This window comes from Sus scrofa, chromosome X, assembly GCF_054392235.1.
Source record: "Sus scrofa isolate SSC_HxYL_T2T_F1_AM1 chromosome X, Sscrofa_HxYL_maternal_Yorkshire_Landrace_v2.0, whole genome shotgun sequence".
Taxonomy (NCBI): domain Eukaryota; kingdom Metazoa; phylum Chordata; class Mammalia; order Artiodactyla; family Suidae; genus Sus; species Sus scrofa.
Window position 1 is genome coordinate 77,493,387 of NC_139401.1, and position 27,930 is coordinate 77,521,316.

General features: G+C 34.5%; 1 protein-coding gene across 7 annotated transcripts in view; it reads right to left on the minus strand.

Annotated features, from left to right (window-relative positions):
- Positions 1-27,930, minus strand: part of HDX (highly divergent homeobox) — a 288,121-nt gene that overhangs the window by 113,477 nt on the left and 146,714 nt on the right. For 3 of the 7 annotated variants that reach the window (XM_085008835.1, XM_085008830.1, XM_085008831.1), the window contains 4 exons: positions 15,845-15,924; positions 12,265-12,348; positions 7,594-7,716; positions 699-3,173 (listed from right to left, as the gene is read on the minus strand). In XM_085008835.1, coding sequence (XP_084864961.1) covers positions 3,048-3,173; positions 7,594-7,716; positions 12,265-12,348; positions 15,845-15,924 — 413 coding nt within the window. In that variant the 3' untranslated portion in view covers positions 699-3,047. Of the gene's footprint in view, positions 1-698; positions 3,174-7,593; positions 7,717-12,264; positions 12,349-15,844; positions 15,925-27,930 lie in introns of those variants that run through there. The other 4 variants (XM_085008836.1, XM_085008833.1, XM_085008834.1 and 1 more) reach the window with 2 other exon arrangements.

Below are 27,930 nucleotides of genomic sequence, written 5' to 3' on the forward strand. Positions count from 1 at the left end.
TATCACATGATTACAATGGTGGTATAAAAGTCTGGCTGTTGATAACTGACCTTACACCAAAATATCCTTAGTTTCCATAAAGAGGCCAGTTTTCTTTGAGTGTTTTCCTTGCATTTGCTAATTTTCCTATTTGCCAGGGTAACTGCAGTTCTCATTTTCTTGGGACTAATTTTAGCTTGGCTGAAATGAGAAAGGTACCTGTTTTATATATATATATATATATATATATATATATATATATATATATATATATACACACACATATATACATACACATTTTGAAGGGTAAGTGCTCTTAGATACACATTTCCTGTTCAGAAACTGGTTAGCTACTCTAAGCCAAAAGCAGACATCAAAGGTTAGTTTGAAAAAAATTTTTTTTCATCTTGGCATCTGTCTTTGTGAGTGAGAGTACAGCTTCAGATAGTATGTTCTGTTTTATTATTGTGTTAAAGCCATAAAGAAAGAAAGACTAGTTGTTTCTCTCCTTCTAGTCATGAAGATGCTCACAAAAGCAGTCCACAAACTGATATTTTTCTTGCTTTAAAATGTCTCAATGCCAATTCCAATCTGCATGTGAAAATATATTTTCTTCATAAAAGATTTTTAAATACTTGACCTTGGCATTTTTTTTCAAAATCTATAGAGTATAATTGAATTTTGTCAATTATGTTTTTTTTCTGGATACATCTATTTCCTTTGGTTCATGCTACAGAAAAACCACATTTCACTTTTGAAATGTTTTAATTCCAGTGATAGTAAAATAAATAATTTTAATGTTGAAATATAAATGCCAAGACAAAAGAATTCTTAAGTGACTACTATGATTTATGCAGTTTCTATTTCAATGAAACTTTAAACAGGGACAAGGGAATCATCTATGGGTCCTCTCATAACTGTAGACTAGGATTCTTTCTAGGATCACTTAGCATAATCCTCAAATCTATTAAAATTTCTACTAAAATAATTTTATTTAGATCTCTTAAAAAGTGAAAAGAAATAATTCATTTTGAAGTTTATGGCTTGCTGAGGAGTAGAAAACCAATGTCCCTACCACAGGAGTCCAATGAATATTTTTTTGATTTAGTGACTAACTGCTGAGGCGTGATCATCTAGCTTTGCCTTGTAACAAGAATCAAATAACAAGGAGCTTAAATTGAAGTAGGAGAAATTAGAGTTTAAAGATAAACTCGATGACTAGTAAAAAGATCCTAAGAGAGACTTGAAGGCCTAGATCTGTTCAGGCTACCTTAAGAAATGGTTTTTATATTTGCTGTATAGTAGAGACTTTTTATCTCATAGAGGAATTAGTGTGATTGATAAATTTAAACTTAATATCTGAGGTTCTGTTACTAAGCCTTCTTTTCTCTGAATGGAATTTGACTTGTCAGCAAGGAGTACTAAACACTGTTTACACAAAACCATATGGCTGTCAGCTAAAAGGGAGCATACCTAACCACTGAAATATTTTTGCTAACAAAGAACCATGACAGAAGCATGGCAGCAATATTAAGTCAAACAAATAGCTTACAAAGTGAAGAGTTATCATTAACTCTTATCTATGTGTGTGTGGAGGAAGGGGACATTTCAAGGTCAAAGACATTCATGACTATCTTTCTATTATCATAAGTTGGTACCTATAAATTCCAAGATCAAAACTGGTTTTATTTACAAATTACAAAAATATCTGACATAGAAGCTTGATGGCTAAAGGACCCATCCAGCCACTTCATTAATCTTTTAGATATAGATGGTAATTTAACCATGTGATACAATTCCACGCTGCCAACTTAAAAATATGTGATACTGTGTGCTCAGGGAGAAACTGGGATGTTTTCTTCTATGGGTCTTGGTAATGCCATCTGATACCCTGAAAGGGAAGGTCTGCAAAAAATTGTCTACAGTGTGGTGCCATATGGTACCTACTAATAGAACAACTGAGTAGTGTTCCCATTTTAGGAGTGTACTCAGAGAATAGTATCCAGGAAATTCAGAGGATTGTGATTTACAACCAAAGCAGTATAACTCTTTTTGGATATTATCCTTGGCTAATGACTCTGTACGATACTCACATGGAAATGAGGTAAATTTTGTGGCAAAGCTCAGTGACTATATAGAAAAAAAAATTCAGGGGCTTACCTTGACTTCTTGTTTCATAAAATGTAAGAAACCAAAAAAAATACTATAATGATGGTGATAAACTTGTAATATTTGTGCAACATTTCACCTAACTCAGTTACACAAATTTATCAGTAGAATGTGAATCTTTTCAATATTTGTCATCTGTAGCAACAAAGAGTTCCCATTAAGACTAATCTTTTACAACATTTTGTTTCTATACACTAGATAATTTCTTTGACTACATGTTGGTGAATAACTTTTTCATAATGCCTCCCTCCCAAATATTTGGGTTAGATAATGGAAGAATACCAATAATTTACAATTACATGCTAGTAATCACTTCAGTTTTTCGATCATTAACTTAAGTCAAAATTCTCATAGGTGTTTAAAAATAAATTCCAAGACTCATCCAAGTTAAAACATTTTTAAGGTTTTGTTTTCAATTTTCAGTCCACTTTCCTGAGCAAAAGTGTATGCAGATGACAGGAAAAGGAGAGAGGAAAATATAAGATGTAATGTTTACAAACCAAGAGTAATCAGGCTTCAGTAACTTGATAAGCTATGTTGAAATACCTTTTTGTGTGTGTGTCTGGTCAAAACTATTACTAGAACTAAGACTCTTCTATAAAACCAAATTTTTAAAAACTTAATTAGACACTATGCATTTAATAGCCAAACTGCTCAAAGTGAAATACATTTTCCCAAGAGTTCCATCAGTTTGGAAAAATCTCTCAAGCAATGGTTTTAAATTTTACATACTTTTTTTTGCACTGTAGTCATTATATCTTGTTTATCCTTCACAGAACATGTTGGTTTCAACAATATGTTTTTCCAACTGAAGAATTTCAGGGCAACGGAATGCAATTATCTTAAAATGCGTACCTGTTAGGTAGCCAAAATGCTGTATCATATATCCCCACCCCCCATCACAAACTGTCTGAGGCATTTTTCTCTGATAAAGAAGACACACTGAATGAGGTAACATCAGGTTCCGGCGAGGCATGATTGAAATCCATCTCTTCTAATTCAGGAGGTAAATCTGACAGCAGTGCCTGAGTCAGAAAAATCAATTTTTTTGAATTAGTATGTGGACATATTTTTTTCCAGTTTTATAGTTGTGGTCCTTTCATGTTGATTTATCCTTACAGATTTAAATAAAGGAGCATTTCTCTTTCAGGACCTTATACAATATCTTACCTAAGAGAAAAATTCTTCATATACTATTAACAAAGTAACAAAATATTAGATCTTGAGAGTGTGGATTATGTAGAGTGGAACCCTGGATAAGAGGGAAATAAGGAGAGAAATGAGCAACTATTCTGAACCAAATGCTTTGAAGTGTTTGAGGTAAGTGATTTTCATACTAGTTTTGAGTGTTCACTGATTGCTGCTAAAGGCCTTTAAAATTATACGCCTTATTGAAATATTCTTGTCCAGTTATGCTTCAGACAAAAGACTATTTTGTACTTCAGTGGCAGAAAGAATTTAGCAGTTAGAGAAAATGTTCAGCTATTCTACTTTAGACTAAACTTTAACATCTTGAAAAGTCCAACTGATTTTCTTTTCTTTTCTAAGGCTATACCCATATCTACAGATGGCCAAGCATTCACCAGAGCACTGCTGCACCAGTGAATCTAGCTGTGAAATGAAGTATCTAGAGGGCTGCTCATTTCTCTGCTGGAGTAGTTAGGATAAGCCAAGAGCCATGAACTAAGTTTTGCCATGGTGTAATTGTTTCATTTGGAATTGTAGAATATGCTTTCATACTAGAAAAATAAATAATTAATAAAGTTTTATGTGGTTGGTACTGCTGATGCCTACTTGACCATCAGAAATAACAATCTAAGTGATTGATTTGCTGTTCTCAATACTAGAAATAATGTAGCAATCTTGGCAATTTGTAGACAACATTCCTTGTTGTGAGCTCTGGGTGCAGCAGTAAACAAGGACCAAAGGAAAAGAACAAATGCAAGCTTGCCACTACCCAAATAAGGAACAGAAAGACAGGGCATTGGAGAATTCATGAAGTCCACTGTTAAGATAAGATAGTATTCTCTGATTCTCTTTATTAGAAGAAGTAACAGCTTAAATCCTATACTTTTTGTCTTATAGCAGAGAGCACAGCAGAGAGGAAAGATTACACTTTTCTGTCAGGCTGCAAAAGGAAAGACTAACTTTTATCTGAAAGAAAATTTGTTATTGTTATATGCTATGGTAGTTCATGAAGTTGATAAAATTGAGAGCAGTATTTACAAAAGCAGTCTCTTAAAGGTACTACTACGTGCTTTCTAAGGTTTCTAGGTTGCAGTAATAGGACATAGAGCCCATTTTATTCTACATTAACTGTTTATCACTAACTCAGTCCAGGTGAAGCAAAGCCTTTGCTGACATTGGTTGATCATGGTTTATGAGAAATACATCACTGGATTTATTTTACTTTGCAGTTGTGAAGAAGCCACACTAAAGAGGGCAAAATGTTCCAATTAACATAGCTTAGAGTATTGGAAAGTCAGGTGGATGAGTAGACTTAATGACATTCTAAATTCTAGTGGGGATACTTCAAATCAAAGAAGCACTACTACTTATTTCTCTGTCATAGTATTTAATGTAGTTGACTAAAATGAGTGTAATATGAAATAGGAAAATTTTTTATATATGAGGCAGTATACAGCATTACTAATTCATGAAATCTACCTCAAAATTCTTCTTTTCAATATCTTTCTGGATTTCAACATTGGCACACAGAACAAGTATTCAGATTATGTCAATTGCTAGAAATGTTTTTTTCAGTAGATCTGAAGTAAACACAATGAATTTTCTTCACTCCAGGTTCTTCATCAGTCAGAGTCTAACCTAGTACACCTCTTCCCAAGAGATTAAAACATTTCCAAAATATACCATCAGTCTCTATAATACTTATTCTAGACTCTAAAGTTTGCATGCCAAGCTCCATCCTCCTTGCAAAGTGGAGAAATTGAAGTTCAATAAAGGTAATTGTCCTGGCTAGATCCACATAGTGAATTCTCAAAGGAAGAAAGACTACAACTAATGACTTAGTAAAGTGTGGGCAACATTATTTTTCTTTTAAAATTGTTGTTTATTAAGAAAAAATAACATTTGGATAATCTAATATTTCAGTCAGAGAGTACCATATATTTTTAAATCCTGGACTGCTTTATTGGGGCATATTATCCTGTGGACCACTTATCTCACTTAACTTACCTAAATCAAGATTAACAGAAAAAACACTGAGGATTTTTAAAATGAGAAACCAATGGCACAATAGTTTATTAGGTGGAATAAATGTTAATTCCTTCCAGAAATAAACCTCTAAGAATTTCATAGTGTAAAGATTAGTAATTTGAGATCACCTGGATAAACTTTGTGGATGACTATTATTGTCTTCTGTATTTTTAGACCATATTTTGAGGTCCATTATACTCAATCTCAACTATAAAAATCAGTACTTTCTATTTAGGTGCTGATTATATAGGCTATGATTTTTCAGTAATCTTTGTATAACTCTCTCTCTCTCTCTCTCTTTTTTTTCTCCAGCTGATGTTTTGCCCATATCTTAGCTCATCAGCCTTTTATCAGAGGAAAAGTATAAGAAAAGAAGAAAAGGAAAATATACAATAGGTACTTTTCTTATTTGTTAGTGGTTTGGGGGAAAGAATTAAGCCAGGTTAGAATTAGAAAATTGGGAGTTCCCGTCGTGGCACAGTGGTTAACGAATCCGCCTAGGAACCATGAGCTTGAGGGTTCGATCCCTGCCAGCGTTGCCATGAGCTGTGGTGTAGGTTGCAGACGTGGCTCGGATCCTGCGTTGCTGTGGCTCTGGCTGGCGTAGGCCGGTGGCTACAGGCCGGTGGCTACAGCTCCGATTCGACGCCTAGCCTGGGAACCTCCATATGCCGAGGGAGTGGCCCTAGAAAAGGCAAAAAGACAAAAAAAAAAAAAAAAAAAAAAAAAAGAATTAGAAAATTATATGCAGTTTGTATTCTATTCCTAGATATCAAGAGACACAGATAACTGCTAATAAGCTGACTATATAAGTCTCAATTCTAAACCATGCTATGACTTTTGGGACCAGGACACATTCCAATTTACTCGTATAGTTGGACCTAGTTGTGATTTTTTTTACATTTATTTAAAATTTACAGCTCCTTGGTGACCATGTTCAAGACTATCATCTTATTCATTTAAAATATGCAGTGTAGGTTCCTAAAAAACAGACATATTTTCAATAGCTATAGAATGTGCACAACTCACATGATAAAGCAAAATGCTTAAATAAAACTGGCAAAGGGAACTGAAGACTACTGTTTTAGGATGTCTGTGTATGTACAGCATAGAAAGAGTACAATTCATGAAACTAGACATGTGATGTACATGCTGTTTAAGCCTCGTGAGTAAATTCTTTTATGGTTTAAACTTCTGGTTCAGTACTTTGGTGAAATATATAAAGTTTTTTTTTCTTAAAAAAAAAAGAATGGGGGTAGATTGTAGGATGCCAAGACTTTAATCTTTTCCCCTGGAGATGACTGGGAAAGACTATGTACGTGCAGTCTTGCTTGGAAATAAGGGATAAATGTTTGAACTCTACCTGAATAAAAACCTCTGAGGCTTATTCCTGATTAATGGTTTCCTGTGTAACATAATACACAGACTGAATTTTTCTGATAAAGAATCAATATGGTCGAATACACCTCAGAGGCAAATTTGGTATCATTTAGTATTGAATGGAACATTTAATATATTTCTATATTCCTTTTTAGCAAGACTAATAAATTATTATACAAATTGCAACTAAAAAAATGAGACAGAAAATGTAATTTAAGAGGAACTTGTAAACAAAAATCCACAACAACAAACAAAAGATGTTGCATTTCATCTTTGGGGCACAAGAATCAAATATTACAGTTAAATTGGGAAAAGTAAATGATGTACTATGGTCACAAAGAATTTCACAAAGTAGTTTCAACCTATCATGAATAGAAGGTATTCAAACACCTGTGAACTCTAGTAGGGGCTGGAAGGTAACAAATCCAAAAGAGAGGCAATTGCCTCATTTCTTTCATTTACAAGGACTCCCAAAACATGTGCCTCTCCAGTTAGTGAAGCCCCATCTCTACGAACATTTTGGGAATTTCTTTAAATGAAATGATATGTACATAATGGGGAATATAATCAACAATTATGTAAAAAAAAAATTCTTTCCCTACTTTATGTTAGCTTGGAATTAATGAAGTATTTAAATCAGTTATTCTGATTTTCCACTAAAGCAGTGCAAAAAAATCTGAATATTTATTCTCAAGAAAACTGTGCTAAAAAAAAACTCATAAAGTAACAAATCCTTCCTTGATGCCAAACAGGAATGAAGTATAAAAACGAAAAAAATGAAGAACCCAAGTATGACACCTCATTTTTAACATGACACATTACAGCTTACTAAATTCTTCTGTCACTTACCTGCTGTTGTTCCTTGTCATCAGCTTTTACAGCTAGTATTAAACTTCTAACAAATGTCTGAAGTTTAAAGTATTTTTGCTTTTGAATCTCTAGCTCGTTTTCAATGAATCTGACTTCTTCATTCTGAAGAAGAAAACATCAAATAATTACTCTATGCAAACCTAGGATTATACATGTTTGATGCACAACACAATTTTTAAAAAGCAATCAAATTAGGATGATAGTAAAGAAGATGGAATTTTAATATAAAGGAATATAAAGCATGGAAGGAAATTATCCTATTACTCAAAGGCTGCCTTTTAAGCAAATAACCAGCAGAAAACAATCTGCAAGGTCAAAAATCCAATCAAATAAATTTCATTAAGAGAAAAATCAAGAAAAAATTCCCTTCTTGGAAAGACTCCTCCTATATTAAACCTAATTAGCATTTGGATTACAATTAAAAATAGACAGGTGAAGAAGGTGTAGTATTGGCAAACTGGTGGACATATAGATCAATGGATAGAACAGATTCCAGAAATATATATTACATTAATTGTGTATAATGTAATATACATTATATGTAAATGAATATATCTATATGAAGGTGCTGAGGTAATTCAATGGACAAAGAAAGGATAGTCATTCAAAAAACAGTGGTTGAACAATTGTATATCCACACACCCCAAAAAAGATTATCAGCCACTTCCAACTATGCATAAAATTTAATAATTAATATATCATAGAAATAAATGTAAAACCTAAAACTATAAAACTTCTAGAGGAAAAGTAGGGAAAAAAAACTTTACATCCTTGGGTTAGGCAAAGTTTTCTTAATAGGACACAAAAAACATGACTCTTTTAAAGACTTCGCTTAAAAATTAAAAGAACCCTACAGCCTTTACTTTTCAAAAGACACTGTGTAGAAAGTAAAAATACAAGGTACATATTAGGAGAAAAAAAATTTAAATCACATATCCGATAAAGGAGTTTCATTCAAGCTTTATAGCACAAACATAGGACCAGCAACTGAATAAAAAGCAGGCAAAATAATTAAACATACATTTCATAAAAAAAGACATTTGAACGACCAATAAATATATGAAAAGTGCTTAATATTGTTTGCTATTAAGGAAATGCAAATTAAAACCACAATGAGATACTACTACCAACCATACTATGACGGCTAATGTTAAAGAGACTGAAAATAGCAAGTGCTGATGAAAATATGGAGACTTATTATTATTATTATTATTTTTTTTGTCTTTTGTGGGCCACACCTGGAGCACACGGAGGTTCCCAGGCTAGGGGTCTAATTGCAGCTACAGCTGCCGGCCTATACCAGAGCCACAGTAATGCCAGATCCAAGCCAGGTCTGTGACCTACACCACAGCTCATGGGATCCTTAACCCACTGAGCGAGGCCGGGGATCAAACCTGCAACCTCATGTTCCCTAGTCAGATTCATTTCTAATGCACTATGATTGGAACTCCGAGAATGTGGAGACTTCTGATTGAAGTCTTATACTGTGCTGGTGGGAGTGTAAATCAGTGCAGCCACTTTGGAAAATGTTTTGGCAGTTTCTTATAAAATTAAACATATTCTTTCTTACCATCTGACTCAGCTGTCCTATTCATAAGTATTTACCCAAGGGAAATGAAAACACATGTCCACAAAAAGACATACATGAATATTCATAGCAGCTTTATTCATAATAGCCCAAAGTTAGAAGCAAAAGTGTTCATTAGCAGATGAATAAATAAATTGTGGTCATAGTTGTACAACTTGTCCACTTGTTAAAATTCTAAATGTATGAAGAGGTGAATTTTATTATATGAAAATTATACATCAAAAAACCCTGATTAAAAATTATTAGCCAGCCCTCATGCCAAAAAAAAACCTTGAAAATAAGCTATGTGTATTCTCTGCAGACAGAGAACCTGTTTCAAAGAGCAAACCAGGACCTTAGCATTTGTTCAAAGAGATGCATGAAATACATTAAAATGATTTAATTCTATAGGCATTCTTGTTCCAGTTGATAGGATACAGTTGTATTAATCACATTCAATCTATGAATATGTTTACTGAATCAATTACTTTTATCAGCTCAGTTTAGAACTTACTTTACCTGATAAAACTGCTTCCTTTTCAGATCATTTAATATCAAGTGAATGATATACAAATGATGATTCAAGCTAAATTCCTTATCCAAAGGCACTCTACAGCAATCTAAATTACAAGTAAGCATTATAATAAAATTCCACATGCTCCTGCTATAATACATTTGACTAATTCTAAACTTTTTTTGAAGTATTCACTGTCAGAGCATTGAGATTAGAGTATTAGTAAAGTGCTGACCAGGAAGTCTTTTTGAATACAGAAGATATCTATCATCATTATCATAGTGTCTCCGAATATATAGTCCTTTTGAGCTACACACATGATCCATTAGGAAACATTTTAAAAACATTAATTCACATTTGCAAAAGTCAGGAAGCATCTTTTCGTATATGGATCTCTAATTTCTCATGCAAATATTCCTTCTCTTCAGTATTTATGCAAATATATATATATATGAGCACTTGTATAATAATATTAAAAGTATTTCCAAGGATAAAATAACTAATTTATTCACTCACCCAGGAGCTAGTTACTGATACTTATGTGATGGGCACTAGACCAGATAACAAATACATGAATAAGAAAAATATTGCTGCTGCCTTCAAGAAGCTTATAAGGAACATACTTAAGAAACCCACAAAGTGATACCCAAAGAACATTAGCATGTATATGCAAATAGAATACAACAATGTTCTCTGAAGGAAGATGAAATTTCCAAACTGGTAAATTTCCACAGTGTTGATTTAAAACACCCTGAAATCAGCAATGAGAACTGCTATGAGGTTTCACTTACCCTTACTTCAGAATTAAGGTAACAAAATTCAGAGATGAAGTGAACTGAAATATTTTAAATAATGACTGTAAAAAGATATATTTCCTACATAGGTGCTAACTTTTGAGAGTTAAAGAAATGTTTATATAGGATAGTGATGTGTTATAAGAAATATCCTTAATAGGGTAGTGAAGGATCCCTTGTTCACATAGCATTGACCAGAATGGAAAACACTGCATCATTAAACATATTTTAGAGTTTAATGAAAACGATAACTGACATTTCTGGACTGGACACTATGGCTTGCCCTGGTATTCAGCTTCAAACTTTCTCAATCAGGCTGGTACCCTAGAGGGGAAAGGTCCTAGAAAGAATACTCTGAGTAAACATTCTGGGCCTAGCTCTAACTGACCTGTTTGAGATACTAAGTGGAGCACATTTAACAGCTGTGCAATCCAGTCATCTCATTTGTAGTTTCCAGAGCCTGCGCCAAGCGGTGGCTTGCAGAGCCATTTTAATCCTGAACTGAACATTTATAAATATTATATGACCATGTAGGAGAGATTAGAATGATCTCTTGTCCTTCAGAACCAACAACTTTATAATTTTATTAGTCGAAAGTACAGTTTAAATGCAGGATTATATTATGCTCTTTGACCACTTAGCAAGTAAATTTCAAAAGCTGATTTCCTTCCGTGTTTAAAATGTTCAGTATTTTAAAGTCTAGCATGTTGGGAACATTTGGAAAACAGAATCTGTTGAATGACATAACTTTCAATTATAGAAAAACTGTAAAGATTTCTAAGAAAATGACAGCTGTTGTCTTTTCCGATTAACCGTTATGTTTTGTTAACATTTTAAGATTACTAGTCTCTGCTATGAACACTTATGGATATTCAAAGAAAGGAACTTTTGTGTATGAAAAGAATAATTATGTGGCCAAATTTCAGAAGGCCCCAAAGTTACCTATTAAGATAAGATACTGATTAACAAAGGAAGACCAATTACATATCAATGCAGAAAACATATTGCATAAAGACTGATAACTTTTGTCAAAATTTAATAAAAACAAAATTATGTATGGCACACTGTCAAAGTAAGCCTTTCAGTATAGTAACAAGTGACATTAAGAAAATGTCATCTCTATTCACATTCATTCAGTATTTGCTTTGGGGATTGTTTTTAAACTTATTCTAAAACAGGCATATTATTATATTCAAAAAAGGTCTTAAGAAATTGAAATTCAAGATAAAATTATCAAGGGACACTAGAAAAATGTCCCCTCTGCCATCTGCCTGGGTTGAGATGGAGGGAGTGGGAGGGATTGGGAGCTTGGGGTTATTGGATACAACTTGGAATGGATTTACAATGAGATCCTGCTGAGTAGCATTGAGAACTATGTCTAGATACTCATGCTGCAACAGAACAAAGGGTGGAAAAAAATGTATACATGTAAGTGTATCTTGGCCCCCATGCTGTACAGTGGAAAAATAAATAAATTAATTTAAAAAATGAACAAAACCATTGTCATAAATTTCACATTAACCACCATTATGCCTCATCTTGCCTTACACCATCAATACTTATTCCGGCTCAGCAAACTGTGCTTAAAACCATAACCACTAAACCTGCCAATATTAATTAAAATGTCCAGGACCCTGACTGATATCAAAATACCTAAGAGAGTCAATGCAGAGCCCCAGGATGCTTAATTTATCAAATGGAAGGGAAATAAACTGGTACATAGTTACTTTACAGTAAAACATCTTAAAAACTTCAGAATCTAAAACTACTTTTACCTTATAATCCAAGAAAGAATTCACTTGTTCTCCTTCAGAATTACTTATCATGTCACTTTCTTCATCATCGATAATTTCTATTTTCTGTAACACAAGTAGAGAAGTTTTAATAAATATATAGGATCATCATCACTACACTCAATAGTGTATAGGGCATATATACATTCAATGTTCAGTTTCAATGGTGGGATTATCTAGTCTAGGTTATCCAGAATAAACTCTAATTCATTGGCTCCTCAGGGTTACACCCAGTATGTGTTTAATTGAGGACTGCTTAGTAAATAGAAAATTACTGTAATATTATTTAAAATAGAAAAAAATATTTTCACAATATCCCTGAAAAAATAGACATTCAAACTCCGCTTCAGTAGTGCCCACCAAGAACAGGTCACTTGCTTTCTGTGAGAGTAGTCTATTTAATGATGACCAAACTTAATCGATCTAAAAGCTTTACTTTCTTTCTTTCTTTCTTTCTTTCTTTCTTTCTTTCTTTCTTTCTTTCTTTCTTTCTTTCTTTCTTTCTTTCTTTCTTTCCTTCTTTCTCTCTTCCTTTCTCTCTTCCTTTATCTCTTTCTTTCGTTCTTTCTTTTGTTCTTTCTTTCTTTTTTGGCTGCACCTGTGGCATATGGAAGTTCCTGAGCTAGGGATCAAAACTGCACCACAGTTGCGATTTGTGCCACAGCTGCAAAGCCAATCTTCACTTGATCTTAGCCAAAAGGCCGAGAAGCGATGCAAAGCCAATCTTCAGCTCTCTGCACCACAAGAAGAGCTTTCTTTTTAAGTCTCCATGTATCTCTTTGCAAATTGCAATGTAAAATGTCAACATATGACATGCATTGCAAAGTCAAATACAATTTTTATTAGAGTATAATTGATTTATAGTGTCAATTTCTGCTGTACAGCATAGTGGCCCAGTCATACATATACATACATTCTTTTTCTCACACTATCTTCCATTATGTTCTACCCCAAGAGATTGGATATGGTTTCCTATCCTACTGTAGGACCTTATTGCTTGTCCATTCTAAATATAATAGCTTGCATCTACCAACCTCCCCCCCCCCCGCCAATTCACATATTGATTACACTGCATTAGCTAGACAATTGAAAGCAGACATTTATAATGTAACAGTCAAAAAAGCATGGTGATTTGTTTCCTTCACTGGACAATAAGGAGAGAGAGAGCAAGAACACGAGACATGCTAAACTGCTTTTAGCTTTAGAATTAAGGTACAGCATAGTTTGTACAGCAGCTTGCACTCAGTAGGTATTAATTAAATATCTGTCGAAAGAATGAACAAAACAGTTTAGGGCTAATGGAAAGAATGACCAATAAGCTCCAACCACAGAGGCAAGGCAAGTTCTCTAATCCTAGAACCTTTCTTTATAAAAGCAAAACTGCCGTTCCTGTGTGGGTTAAGGATCTGGTGTTGCTGCAGCTGTGGCGCAGGTTGCAACCTCTGCATAGGTTCAATCCCTGGCCCAAGAACTACCACATGCTGTGGGTGAGGCAAAAAAAAGAATAAAACAAAAGACAAAATTTGCTCTAAATTTTTCTTTTGCCTATATAAATATAGTTAAGAAAAATACTTTTAAATATTTAAACCCTGCCAACCCCAAAATAAATTTTTAAAAAGAGAAAAGCTAAGCTAGAGTTAGTCACTAAGCAGTCTTTTCAGAACAATCACATTAACAGCAACATGTGTGTAGGCAGAATTTGAAATCAAGTTTCCTACCCAGCAATATATCATAACCAACTTTTAATGATCATATTTGATATATTGTCTATGAGGATTCAATGCCATAACAGGGTTTGTGACCTGCAGACTTCTGAGTCAGGCGGACATCAGCAATGAAATTGCTTTCTATTGCTGCCTGGAGATGAATCTAATGCTTTATTTTCTATTATAATCACTATAAACTTGGGGCTTAATCATGTTGGCTCTCACCAGAACTCAGATTTGATAATTCTTTTTTGATGCTGTTTTTTAGATTTTCTGTTTGGATTGGTCTGCGGGGAAAAAAAGCTAAAGTAATTCAAGCAGGAAAGCCCCAAGTGCAAATGTATAGATTTATGCATAGAAATAGATCTTGTATGTCTTTCTGATTTGTCATCATGAATAACTGGGGACTCTCAAAAGTTACAGACAGAGGAGATCAACCTTTGAAAGTTTGTAGTTTTTTCTCTGAAAATCAATTGTTCTTGAAAAATTAGGTGCCTAAGAGACTGTGAGTCAGCCCATGCCATGACTTCATTTATTATCTTCAAATATCTGCCACAGGAGAGATCCAATGCTGAGAAATTCAGACTAAAAATGAGCATGTCTTCAGGGGAAAGGGGGTTCCAATTTGTAAATAATAATATACAATTGGTAGAGCATAACTCAAATCTAGAGCAAAGGAGATTATTTACTTGGTGGAGTTAAAGTACATTAGCACAATTAATATTTGTGGGAAACAATTATTCCTAGTTATATAATGAAAACACAACTCTGCCTCAAAATAAAAGCTTGTTTTACTATTTGCCCATTGAATGTAGTGTTAGAAAGATCAAACATCAGTTTAAATCAGGACTGAAATCAGTAAAATGCAATCCTAAACTACATTCTGCATGTGAAAAATGTTGTTATATATTGTTGTAGTCTAAGAAAAAATGAACAAAACCGTATTTTATGTGTTCAACTTTTATTAAGGGAATATGGCAGGATTATAGCATCAGATAAATAATGTTTGTAATGGAAGTCAGGATAAATCTGGAAGTTACGGCCATTTTGTAACAGAAAAATCCATTATAGGGATCATTTGTAAAGGTTGCAATCAAGTATAAAACACTGATTCAAAAGCAAAAACAAAAGCACAATGACATTTGCCTTTATGCCTCACTTTAGATTAATATCATCTTGATATTTGTATTACTTGATGGATTCAGAATACAAACAAATGCTGCTAAAACAGCTGCTTAAAGAGCATCTCTGTATATTATGGAGATAATATGTTTATATTTTCACAAAACCAAGTTAATCCATATGTAGGCTCTCTGCTTGCTATTTAGTTTCTTAATACTGACTTTCCTCCATTACTGCAATTTTTAATAATACTAGGAGAGTCCAATTTACCTAAAGAGAAGTTTCCAAATGCATTATAGATGGGTATGGTCTGAACACAGAACTCAAGAGTCAGGAATCTTGGATACAAGTTCCGGAACTAAGAAAGCCTTTCCTCAATGATCTCACACTAAACTCTGTTTTGATTCTGCCATCTGTCAAATGAGAAGAAATCTGCTCTTTGCTAAATGTGTGGAAGCAAATTAACTAGTCATGTATAAAATGTCACATTTGTAGTAAGCATTAGGTTTTTATATTGGCAAAAGTCCTAAATAAAAAAAATTAGGTACAAATGACATCACTTTAAATTTCATTTATTAAACCCTATAATATATACTATTTCATTGGTAACGAATTTGTTTTGGTTTTTGAAGTGGAGCAAGATTTTATTCTGACAATGCTGAAATTGTCAACAACTGGAAACAAACCCTTGGAATCCATCATGTAATGAGGAAAAAATTTCAAAATGTACATACCACATTATCTGCAGATACTGCATGGTGGTCCTCCTCCTTATGAGCCCTCGTCTCATTTGGAACAATATCATTGGATTCCTCTATAGAAACCAAAGAGAAAAGAGGTCATGATTTCTTTCTTTCTTTTCTTTTCTTTTTTTCTTTTCTTTTTCTTCTTAGGGCCACATGCATGGCATGTCAAAGTTCCAAGGCTAGGAATTGAATCAGAGCTACAGCTGCCAGCCTACACCACAGCCACAGCAATGCAGGATCCGAGCCACATCTGTGACCTACACCACAGCTCAGGGCAATGATGGGTCCTTTACTGAGCCAGGCCAGGTATTGAACTTGCATCTTCATGGATACTAGTCAGGTTCATTACCACTGAGCCACAATGGAAACTCCAAAAGAGGTCATGATTTCATTTTTCATTCCTTAAAACTTTATTGACAAGGATTTTTTCTTTTTTAACTATTTTTATTAGAGTTGATTTACAATGTACTGTCAATTTCTGCTGTACTGCAAAATAACCAGTTATACATATATATATACATTCTTTTTCTCATATTATCTTCTATCATGTTCCATCACAAGTGATTGGATATAGTTCTGTGTGCTATACAGCAGGATCTCATTGCTTATCCACTCCAAATGTAATAGCTTGTATCTACCCAACCCAAACTCCCAGTCCATCCCCCTCCCTCCCCCTCCCCTTTTCACAATCATTTAAATAATTTCTCTATTATAAAAAGACACAAATGGAAATTCTACTTCTAACAGTATATCCTGTGGAAATAAGTGTGGATGGGTTCAAATTTAAGAATGGTTATCACTGTGCTGTTTATAATTTAAAAAACTGAAGCAACCTATATGCTTAACAATAGAGGTTTGGATAAATCATGTGGGATTTATCCTTATAATAAATACTATAAAGCCCCTAAAAATGAAGTAGAATAATAATTAATAATAAAGAAAATATTCATGATCTGTTGGAAAGAGAAAAGCTGAAGGTGATAAAATCTACTTTGTAGGTACACTGTATTCTCAATTTTGTAAAAGAAAAAAATTGGTACATTTTTATGGAGGAAAAAATACACTGAGGCTATTTACATCAACACAATGCCATTATCATTTCTGAATGGAATTACAGGCAACTCTTATTATTCTTCATTTTGTCTAATTTACTAACTTTGATAATTCTTTATTTTCTTCCACTTGCTTATTTATATTTAAATATTTTCCTACTATAAACATGTATTGCTCATTTTAATAAAAAAGTGATAAAATAATGTTCAAATAGATGATATAAATTATAAATATAGTACATTCCAATACAATTTTGTAAAAAGGCATATGTATATGAGTGCACACACACATCTACATATATGAAAAGAGAAAACACTGACATAAATATTCTCCTACACGCATTTCAAGAAAGAATATCACTGGTTATTTCTAATTTTTCCATTATATTCCCCAATATTTTCTATAATGAACATGCATGCCTTTTATGATCAAAATTCAATATTCTGATACTGTAGGAGGAGTGGCCAAGATGGCAGAGTAGGAAGACCCTGAGCTCATCTCCTCCCATGGACACAACAAAATTGCCAACTATTTACAGGGCAACTATCCATGAGAACAACCTGAAGACTAACACAAAAGAACTTATACTTCTGGAGGTAAAAGGAAGGAATCATAAGAAGAGGGGTATGAGGGCCAAAGACACAGTAGAATCAAGACCCATAACCTTAGTGAAGGTGACCAACAACAGGAGGATAATTAAAATTTCAGAGGTTCTCCACAAGGAGCAAAAGTTCCCAGCCGCCCATCAGGCTTTCCAGCCCAAGGGTCCTGCACTGGTAAGATAAACCTCCAGAAGATTAGGTTTTGAAAGCCATCAATGCTTACTTTCATGACAGCCAGAGGGCTATGGGAAAAATACTCCACTTTTAAAAGGCACACACAAAAATTTCACACCCTCCAAGACATAAACAGAAGCAGGAATTTCAAAGAAGTCTCGGTCAGATACACTTTCTGGTCATAGATAGCCTCCTGGAGAGGCAGGCGGCAATTGAAATTCATGCGGGAGGCATAGAATATCACAATAGCCATTTTGGGGAGTTCATCCTACCATAACGACTCTGGTGTTGGGATGTACTATTTTGGAATCCCTCCTCTAACTTATTACTACCAGGACCTGTCCCACCCACCAACCAGTGGGCACCAATTCTGGAATGCCCCAGGCCAAACAGCTAGTCAGGCAGGGACACAGCCTCACCCACCAACAAGGTGGTTGCCTTAGGACACCCCAAGCTCCCAGATGCACTAGGACATGACCACATCCACCAGAGTGCCCTAGTCACCAGTGCACTTGTGCTAGACCCAGAACTCCCAGGGCCCTCCAATCAGAGACTGTGCAACCCAACTCTACCCATCAGAGAGTGGCACTCTTGCCATTTTAATTCAATTTTATTCCAAGTATTGGACATAGTATTCAACATAGTATTGGAAGTCCTAGCCATAGCAATCAGACAAGAAAAAGAATAAAAGACATCAAAATTGGAAAGAAACAAGAAAAATTGTTACAGTTTGCAGATGATATGACACTCTTCACAGAAAATACTGAAGAAATACATAGAAAATATACCATACATGGAAAATACCACCCAAAACCACCAGAACTCATCAGTGTACTTGGTAAAGTTGAAGGAGAGAAAGTTAATATGCAGAAATCTGTTGTGATTCTATACACTGTCAGAAAACTATCAGAAAAAGAATTTATGAAAACAATCCCATTCACAATTGCTTCAAAAAGAATAAATTACCTGAAAATATATCTAACTAAGGAAATAAAAGACCTGTACTCCAAAAAAATAAGATAATGAGGAAAGAAACTGAAGACACAAACAGGTGAAAAGAAATTCTGTGCTCATGGGTTTGAAGCATTAATATTGTTAAAAGAACCATTCTACCAAAGGCAATCTACAAATTCAATGTAATCCCTAACAAAAGGGCATTTTTCAAAGAACTAGAAAAAATAAATCTAAAATTTGTATGGAAACACAAAAGACTCCAAGTAGTTGAGATAATCTTAAGAAAGAAGAACCAAATGGGAGGTATCATGCTCCTTGACTTCATATTATCCTACAAAGTTACAGTAATCAACACTATGGTTCCAGCATGAAAACAGATACATAGAACACAGAACTAAACAGTGAAACCAGAAATGCACCCATACTTATATGGGCAATTAATCTATGACAAGGGAGACAAGAATATACAATGGGTAAAGTACAGCTTCTTCAATAAAGAGTGTTGAAAAAACTGGACAGCTACATAGAAAAAAATCAAACTAGACTATTTGCTCACACCATATATATAAACTCAAAATGAATTAAAGGTTTAAATATGAGATTTGAAACATAAAACTTCTAGAAAAAAACATAAGTAGTAAGTTCTTTGATATCAATCTTGGCAGTCTATTTAACATACATCCTCAGTCAAGGGAAAAAAAAGCAAAAATAAATAAATGAGACTACATAAAACTAAAACATTTTTGCACATTGAAGGAAACTATCAACAAAATGAAAAGGCTGCCTACTGGATAGGAGAAAATACCCGCAAAGGATGTACCCAATAAGGGGATGAGATCTAAAACAGACAAAAATAGCTTTTAGTTTTCTTTTTGGTTTCCTTTGCTGTGCAAAAGCTTTTCAGTTTGATTGGGTCCCATTGGCTTATTTTTGCTCTTATTTCTGTTGCTTTGGGAGACTGACTGAGAAAATGTCTGTGAGGTTGATGTCAGAGAATGTTTTGCCTATGTTCTCTTCCAGGAATTTGATGGTGTCTTGTCTTATATTTAAGTCTTTCAGCCATTTTGAGTTTATTTTCATGCATGGTGTGAGGGTGTGTTCTAGTTTCATTGATTTGTATGCAGCTATCCAGGTTTCCCAGCAATACTTACTGAAAAGACTTTTTCCTATTTTATGTTCTTGCCTCCTTTGTCAAAGAGTAATTGACCATAGGTGTCAGGGTTTATTTTTGCGTTCTCTATTCTGTTCCACTGGTCTGTTTGTCTGTTTTGGTACCAATACCACACTGTCTTGATGACTGTGGCTTTGTAATATTGCCTGAAGTCTGGGAGAGTTATGCCTCCTGCTTGGGTTTTGTTTCTCAGGATTGCTTTGGCAATTCTGGGTCTTTTGTGGTTCCATATAAATTTTAGGATTGTTTGTTCTAGTGCTGTGAAAAATGTCATGGGTAATTTGTTAGGGATTGCATTGAATCTGTAGATTGCTTTGGGTAGTATGGCCATTTTTACGCTATTAATTTTTCTAAACCAGGAGTATGGAATATCTTTCCATTTCTTTACATCTTCATTAACTTCTTTGATTAATCTTTTAAAGTTCTTAGCATATAATTCTTTCACCTCCTTGGTCAGGTGTATTCCCAGGTAATTGATTTTGGGGGGTGCAATTTTAAAAGGTGTTGTATTTTTGTACTACTTTTCTAATATTTCACTGTTAGTGTACAGAAATATGACTGATTTCTGAATGTTAATCTTATATCCTGCTACTTTGCTGAATTTGTGGATCAGTTCAAGTAGTTTTTGGGTTGAGTCCTTAGGGTTTTCTATATCTAGTATCATGTTGAATGCATACAGTGATAGTTTTACCTCCTCTCTTCCTATTTGGATGCCTTTTATTTCATTTGTTTGTCTGATTGCTGTGGCTAGGACTTCCAATACTATGTTGAATAACAGTGGTGAGAGTGGGCATCCTTGTCTTGTCACAGATTTTAGTGGAAAGGCTTTCAGCTTTTCTCCATTGAGTATTATATTTGCTATAGGCTTCTCATAAAGGAAAACTTATAGAATAGCAGAAAATAGCTTCAAATTATGAAACTGACAAGGGCTTAATCTCTAGAATATGCAAGCAACTTATACAACTCAACAACAAAAAAGCCAACAACCCAATGGAAAAATGGACAGAAGACCTGAATAGATATTTCTTTGAAGAAGATAAACAGATAGCCAACAAGCACATGCAAAAATTCTCAACATCCCTGATTATTAGAGAAATGCAAATCAAAACTATCATGACATATCACCTCACACCAGTCAGAATGGCCATCATTAATAAGTCCACAAATAACAAATGCTGGAGGGTGTGTGGAGAAAAGGGCACCCTCCTGCACTGTTGGTCGGAATGTATGCTGAGACAACCACTATGGAGAACAGTATGGAGGTACCTCAGAAAATTATACATAGAACCACCATATGATCCAGCAATCCCACTCTCGGGCATATATCTGGAGAAAACTTTCCTTAAAAAAGACATATGTACCCGTATGTTCATTGCGGCCCTATTCACAATAGCCAAGACATGGAAACAACCCAAATGTCCACTGACAGAGCATTGGATTTGGAAGATGCAGTACATATACACAATGGAATACTATGCGGCCATAAAAAGAACAAAAATGCTATTTGCAGCAATATGGATGGAACTAGAGACTCTCATCGTGAGTGAAGTAAGTCAGAAAGAGAAAGACAAATACCATATGATATCACTTATATCTTGAATCTAATATATGGCACAAATGAACCTTTCCACAGAAAAGAAAATCATGGACTTGGAGAATAGTCTTATGGTTGCCAAGGGGGAGGGGGAGGGAGTGGGATGGATAGGGAACTTGGGAATAACAGATGCAGACTATTGCCTTTGTAATGGATAAGCAATGAGATCCTGCTGTGTAGCACTGAGAACTATGTCTAGTCACTTATGATGAAGCATGACTATGGGAAAAAAAAGAATGTATACATGTATGTGTAACTGGGTCACCATGCTGTACAGTAGAAAAATATAATGTATTGGGGATATAAAAAATAAAAATAAAAAATAATTAAAAAAACAAAATAGAGAAAGATTTCATACATCTCAATATCAAAAACACAAACAACAGAATTTTAAAAAATGAGTAGAGGACTTGAATAGACATTTTTCTAAACACATAGAAATGGCCAATAGGCACATGAAACATGCTCAACATCACTAATTTTCAAGGCAATGCAGATCAAAACCACATTGAGATATCACATGTTAGAATGGCTATTATCAAATAAGAAGAGATAAAAACTGTTGGCGATTATGTGGAGAAAAGGGAACACTCAGGTATCATAAGTGGGACTGTGCATTGGTGCTGGCAGAAACAGTGGAAAACAGCATAGAGACTCATCAAAAAATTGGAGTTCCCACTGTACTGCAGCTGGTTAAGGATCCAGTGTTGTCTCTGCAACAGCTTGGGTTGCTGCTGAGGCATGGATTTGATCCCCAGGCTGGCAGAGTGTGTGGGTTAAGGATCCTAGGTTGCCACAGCTGTGTGTGTAGGCATAAGTTGCAACTGGGGCTTGGATTCTATCCCTGGCCTGGGAACTTTCATATACCATGGACCAAAAAAATGGTCTCCTCAAAAAATAAAGATAAAATTACCGTATTATCTAGCAATTCTACTTCTGAGTATTCATCAAAGAAAAAAACCCCACTAATTCCAATAGGTATATGGCTCCTATGATCATTGCAACATTGCTTACTATAGCCAAGATATGGAAGAAACTTAAGTGCTCATTGACAGATGAATGAATAAAGAAGATGGAATATATACATGCCATAAAAATAATGAAATTTTACCCTTTGCACAAACAAGGATAGACCTAAAGGGTATTATGATAAATAAAGTATGTCAAACTGAGAATGACAAATACTGCTTTCACTTACATGTGGAATCTAAAAACAGAACAAAAGAATAAATCAATCAAGAAGAAATGGAGTCCTACACATAAAGAACAAGCAGGTGATTGTCAGATGAGGCAGGGTGAGGGTAGGAGACAAATAGTTTAGGAAGATTAATTGGTAGAAACTCTCAATTACAAAATAAATTACTTACAGGTATGAAATGTACAGTGCGGGGGATTTAGTCAATAACTATGTAATATCTTTGTATGGTGACAGGTGACAATCATACTTGTCATGGTGATCATTTTGAAATGTACAGAAATATTGAATCACTATGTTTTATACCAAGAATTAACATAGTGATGTACATCAATTATACTTCACATACAAACTCATACAAAAAGAGATCAGATTTACGGCTATCAGAGCCAGGGGTTCAGGAGAGGAGAGATTGGATGAGGGTGGTAGAGATACAAATTTCCAGTTATAAGATAAATAAACACTAAGGATGTACTGTACAATGTGATAAAGGTAATTAACATTGTTGTGCACTATAAATGAAAATTTTTGGAGTTCCCGTCATGGCTCAGTGGTTAACGAATCTGACTAGGAACCATGAGGTTGTGGGTTCCATCCCTGGCCTTGCTCAGTGGGTTAAGGATCTGGCGTTGCCATGAGCAGTGGTGTAGGTCAAAGACGTGGTTCGGATCCCGCATTGCTGTGGCTGTGGTGTAGGCCTGCAGCTACAGCTCCAATTAGACACCTAGCCTGGGAACCTCCATATGTTGCGGGAGCGGCCCTAGAAATGGCAAAAAGCCAAAAAAAAAAAAAAAAAAAAGAAAGAAAATTGTTAAGAGAGTAAATCCTAAGAGCTCTCATAACAAGGAAAATTTTTTTTTCTATTTCTTTAATGTTTCCATGAGGTGAGTAATTTTCACTAAAACTTTTGTGGTAATAATTTGATGATATATGTGAGTAGAATTATTATGTTGTATACCTTAAACTCATACCATGCTGTATATCAATTATACCCCAACAAAACTCTAAAAAGAAGTTAGCATACTGTAAATATGAATGAGTATTCAATACCTTGTTGCCATACTAAGTAAAAATAAAATAGCAATGAAATTTTAATAAGACCTCAATAGTTTAAAAATGAGAAAAGAAAATAATAAATGAAAGAAATTAATTCAGAGAAATCAGTCTACTAAAACGTTCTCTTTGCTGAGCTAGGGGAAGTGGCATAGCGTGTCTATAAAATAATCTTCTGTCTTAGATTTCCCCCCACTTCTACCCTTGGAAAAACAGGGCAGTGATGTTTCTTTCTTTTCTTTCTGCAAAGCCATGTCATGGAGATTATTTGCATAAATACTAGTGGAAGTTCTGAGTCCCTTGGTAATGGACATTTTATTTCAACATAGAAAGCAGAACAAAAATTGTTCTCAGTTCACCTAAAGACTTTTTTTGAGTCCATTCTTTCTCATGGCAGGACATATAAGGGTGTCTTGTATAAGCATGGGGGACGATTAGGAGAAAAACACTGTTGATTTTTTAATTTATGTATGAGTACATTGAGAATTAAAGATAACCAGGCAAACTTTACCAGGGTTTAATGCAAAGTTCACTACAAATTCAATTCAATTTTTATATAAAAGAGTGGTTCCTAGGTAGAGGAAATTTTTTCATTATTTGGACATTTCAAATCACAGTATTTTAAGATGTAATCAGCAACTAAATGAAATGAATGAAGTGAAATTTTGTCATCAGATTTAGCTGCAGAGCTGATATTAGTTCTGGATACCTTCAGAACAGGAGTTACATTGCTTATCAACATGATCATTATTGGTATTATTCCTTACAGGTTTGTCTTACATTTCTGTTCTCACTTGCTCATAACTCGGTACACAGTCCTACTTTACAAGCAGCATATTCATCCATCATTTGACTCCTTTATAAGATGCGTGTAAAAACTGTTTTGAGGATTTCTAAGATAAAATGGTAATACAGCTGAATAATACACATTTTCTTTTGCTTACAGATAACTTCCACATAAGTGAAAGTTTGAAAGCTAAACATTGTTAGTGCGTCTGTTATTCCTCAAGAAAAGCAGCTCTGCTAAATGGAAAATAAGTAAATAGAATTATTAACTGACTCTATAAAACTCTAGAGGGCACTCTACATGGTGGCCACTTGCTCACACTAAGTAACTGCAGGCAGAATTATCTTTCATGTGCATACACACATCCATAATAGATATAGTTAAAAAGAGATTTTGTTTTAAAATTTAACATTATATATGTTAATTGTTCCCATACTTTAGACAATTTGCTTCTCAGGATAGTCACTTAACCATAAATATTTTGGTAGACACAAAACTTGAAATTAAGGTGCTGAGTCATCCATTACTTTTGTTAAAGTTTGCAGTTGGGTAGGAGGTGAATCCAGGTAGCTTTTTCTTTATCAATTACAAACACATCTCCTCTCACTTCACTTCCAAACATGGAAAAGACAAAGGAGAAGTGAAAGTGGGAGGTAGAAGGTAGAAGTTAGAGGTAAGTCAGGAGCTCTGTAACAAGGAAGAACGTATCCTTCCAGAAGCATAAAATGATACACTTGAAACTACTAAAAGATCAACATCACTTTTTTATGAATTTGGCTAACTTTGTATTTTACTCTGTTTTAAAAATAATCTTTGTTTTTGCTTGTAGAGCTTTTTTATAGAACATTTTAAAGTGATTGTAATTGCTTTTTAACATGTACATTGTGAGTCCTTGTTTAAAGACATTTTTTCTTCTTAGATAGTAAAACTCTAAACCCTATTGAATCAACAGCTATGCTATGAGAGACCCTGAGTTCTAAGCTGTTGGTTTTTTGAAATAGTATAGGATACATATATTTGACATTTTCATAACTGCAAGAGAATGTGGTTAGCATATTTTAAAAGTCTGATATTAGTCTAGGCCAGATGATACAATTCACTTAATTGTCAAAAAAGTTCATACAGTTAAATCAATCAGATTATTATTCTCCATCAGCAAAATGAGGATAAGAAGAGGACAGAACTAATAGAAAATTGTACAGAAAAAGACTTTAAGTATTTAAAAATTCTCTTATGCTTTTCTTTTGTAATTTCTGATGAGATTGAAAATGTAACCATACAGCCGTGGAAAATAAGCCACCAAAAGGAATTCTAGGCAATCTCATTTTCCATCAAGTGTTTTTTGACTCATGCATTAAGTTCTCTCTCCTTTTTTTCACTAGATCTTGATTATGATGCCAGCACCAGAGAGGACACTATTACATGACAAAGGATGCCACTGTGGGAGCAGTGGTCCATTAGCAACCTTGAAATTAACTCACTTTTTTTTTTCCATTAACTACTTATTTAAAAAATTTCCTTTTAGCTTTGGAAGTGTGAGTTGGGGAATTAAACTACCCTTGAGGAGTTTATGTAATCTCCTTTTATCAGAATATTTCCTTACAGCTCTTCCACCCATCCACAGAAATAAACAAATACCTACTTCCCCACTATCCCTCAAATAGCTGCCAGACCTCATTCTCTAGGGATCAGTTCATGAATCACTGAAAATATTCAAGTATTCTCAGGCACATACAATTTTGTAAAGAATAATAGAATACAAAAAATGTTTTAATGAACCAACTGGATTAGAAATAAGGGGCTTGTAAATGATGCAATATTGTCTATTTCCCCACCCCCGCACCACAGTTTTCCTGTACACTAAATTCTGTGTTAATATCTTCATCAATATAAAATGTTGGCAGAGATGGTGGGTGGGGGGGGGAGAATGAACTTGAATATTCAACACAAATTTCCAAACATTTCATCTTAAAATATAGGTCCTGTCAATACTAACAGCTTTTATATCCCTTTCCTTACTTAACCTACTACAATCTGCTTGCCTGTCCTCTGCACACAATTGCTTTTTCAAAGAACCCTTAAACACCCCCATTCAATGGCTTCTCATTCTTCTTTTAAAATTTTTATTTTTTCCCACTTTTTTGAGGTATAATTTGTATATAAAAGCTTCACATAATTATACAATCTGATAGTTTGAAGATGTATACATTTGTGTTACCATCACCAAAATCTAGGTAATAAACATATCCATCACCTCCAAAAGTTTCCTTTTCCCTTTTTTTTGTTACAAACACTTAACATGATTTACCTTCTTAAGTTTTTAAGTATACGATCACTTATTACTAACTACAGGCATTGAGGTTTTTCAGCAGTTCTCTGGAACTTACTCCTCTTCTGTAACTGAAACTTTATATTCGTTATAACAACTCCCCATATCCCTCTCCCTCCATTTTTTGTACCATCATTCTATCTATCATATGTACCTTTGATCATTTTAGCTGCCTTATATAAGAGGAATTTCTACTTAACTTTTATGACACCACTGAGATACTGACCCCTCTTCCTTCTGGAAACTCTTTCTGTCCTTGGTTTTAGTAATAATATACTACCTTGGTTTTCCTATATCTGAATGCTCTTCAAGTAGCTTCCTTTTCTCCTCCAGAAATCTAGATGTTTTTTCAATGTGTTGTCATAGTCCATTTTCCTTTCTTGTTTTCCATTTTCTCACCTAACTGAATCATTTATTTCTATGGCTAGACATTTTATTGGCCTCGATGTGGCTGATTCCAACATTTCTTCTCATGTCTTGCCCCAAGGGTCTGCTGGACAGCTCCATAAGGGTGTCCTGCCATTATCTAAAACTCAGAGTATGTAAAATGCATTTATCTTCCCACATTATACTATCTATGTAATTCAGTAACAATAAAATTCTTAAATGAATTTGGAGAGGGTGAATGGGTAAAGGTAAAAACTAAGTTCACCTAGAAAAATCAGTGTGCTACAAGAGCTAAGAATGACAGCCCTGTAAGATCTTCAGATATTTTATAAAACCACAGATATAAACAATCAGATCAAAGTAGGATAATAGGAAGTTCCTGTCGTGGCTCAGTGGTTAACAAACCCGACTAGTATCCATGAGGATGGGGGTTCAATCCCTGGTCTTGTTCAGTGGGTTAAGAATTCCAGCATTGCTGTGAGTTATGGTGTAGGTCGCAGACAGCTCGGGTCCCACGTTGCTGTGGTTGTGGCATAAGCTGGCAGCTGTAGCTCCAATTTGCCCCCTAGCCTGGGAACCTTCATATGCCATGGGTGTAGCCCTAAAAAAGACAAAAAGACCCAAAAAAGGTAAGATAATAGGAAATCCAGAATTTAATTCATGTGTGAATGCATCCTTCTATCTATCTATCTATCTATCTATCTATCTATCTATCTATCATCTATCAATCTATCTTTGATAGAAAAGCTACACTTGAACTTACTGGAAACATGCT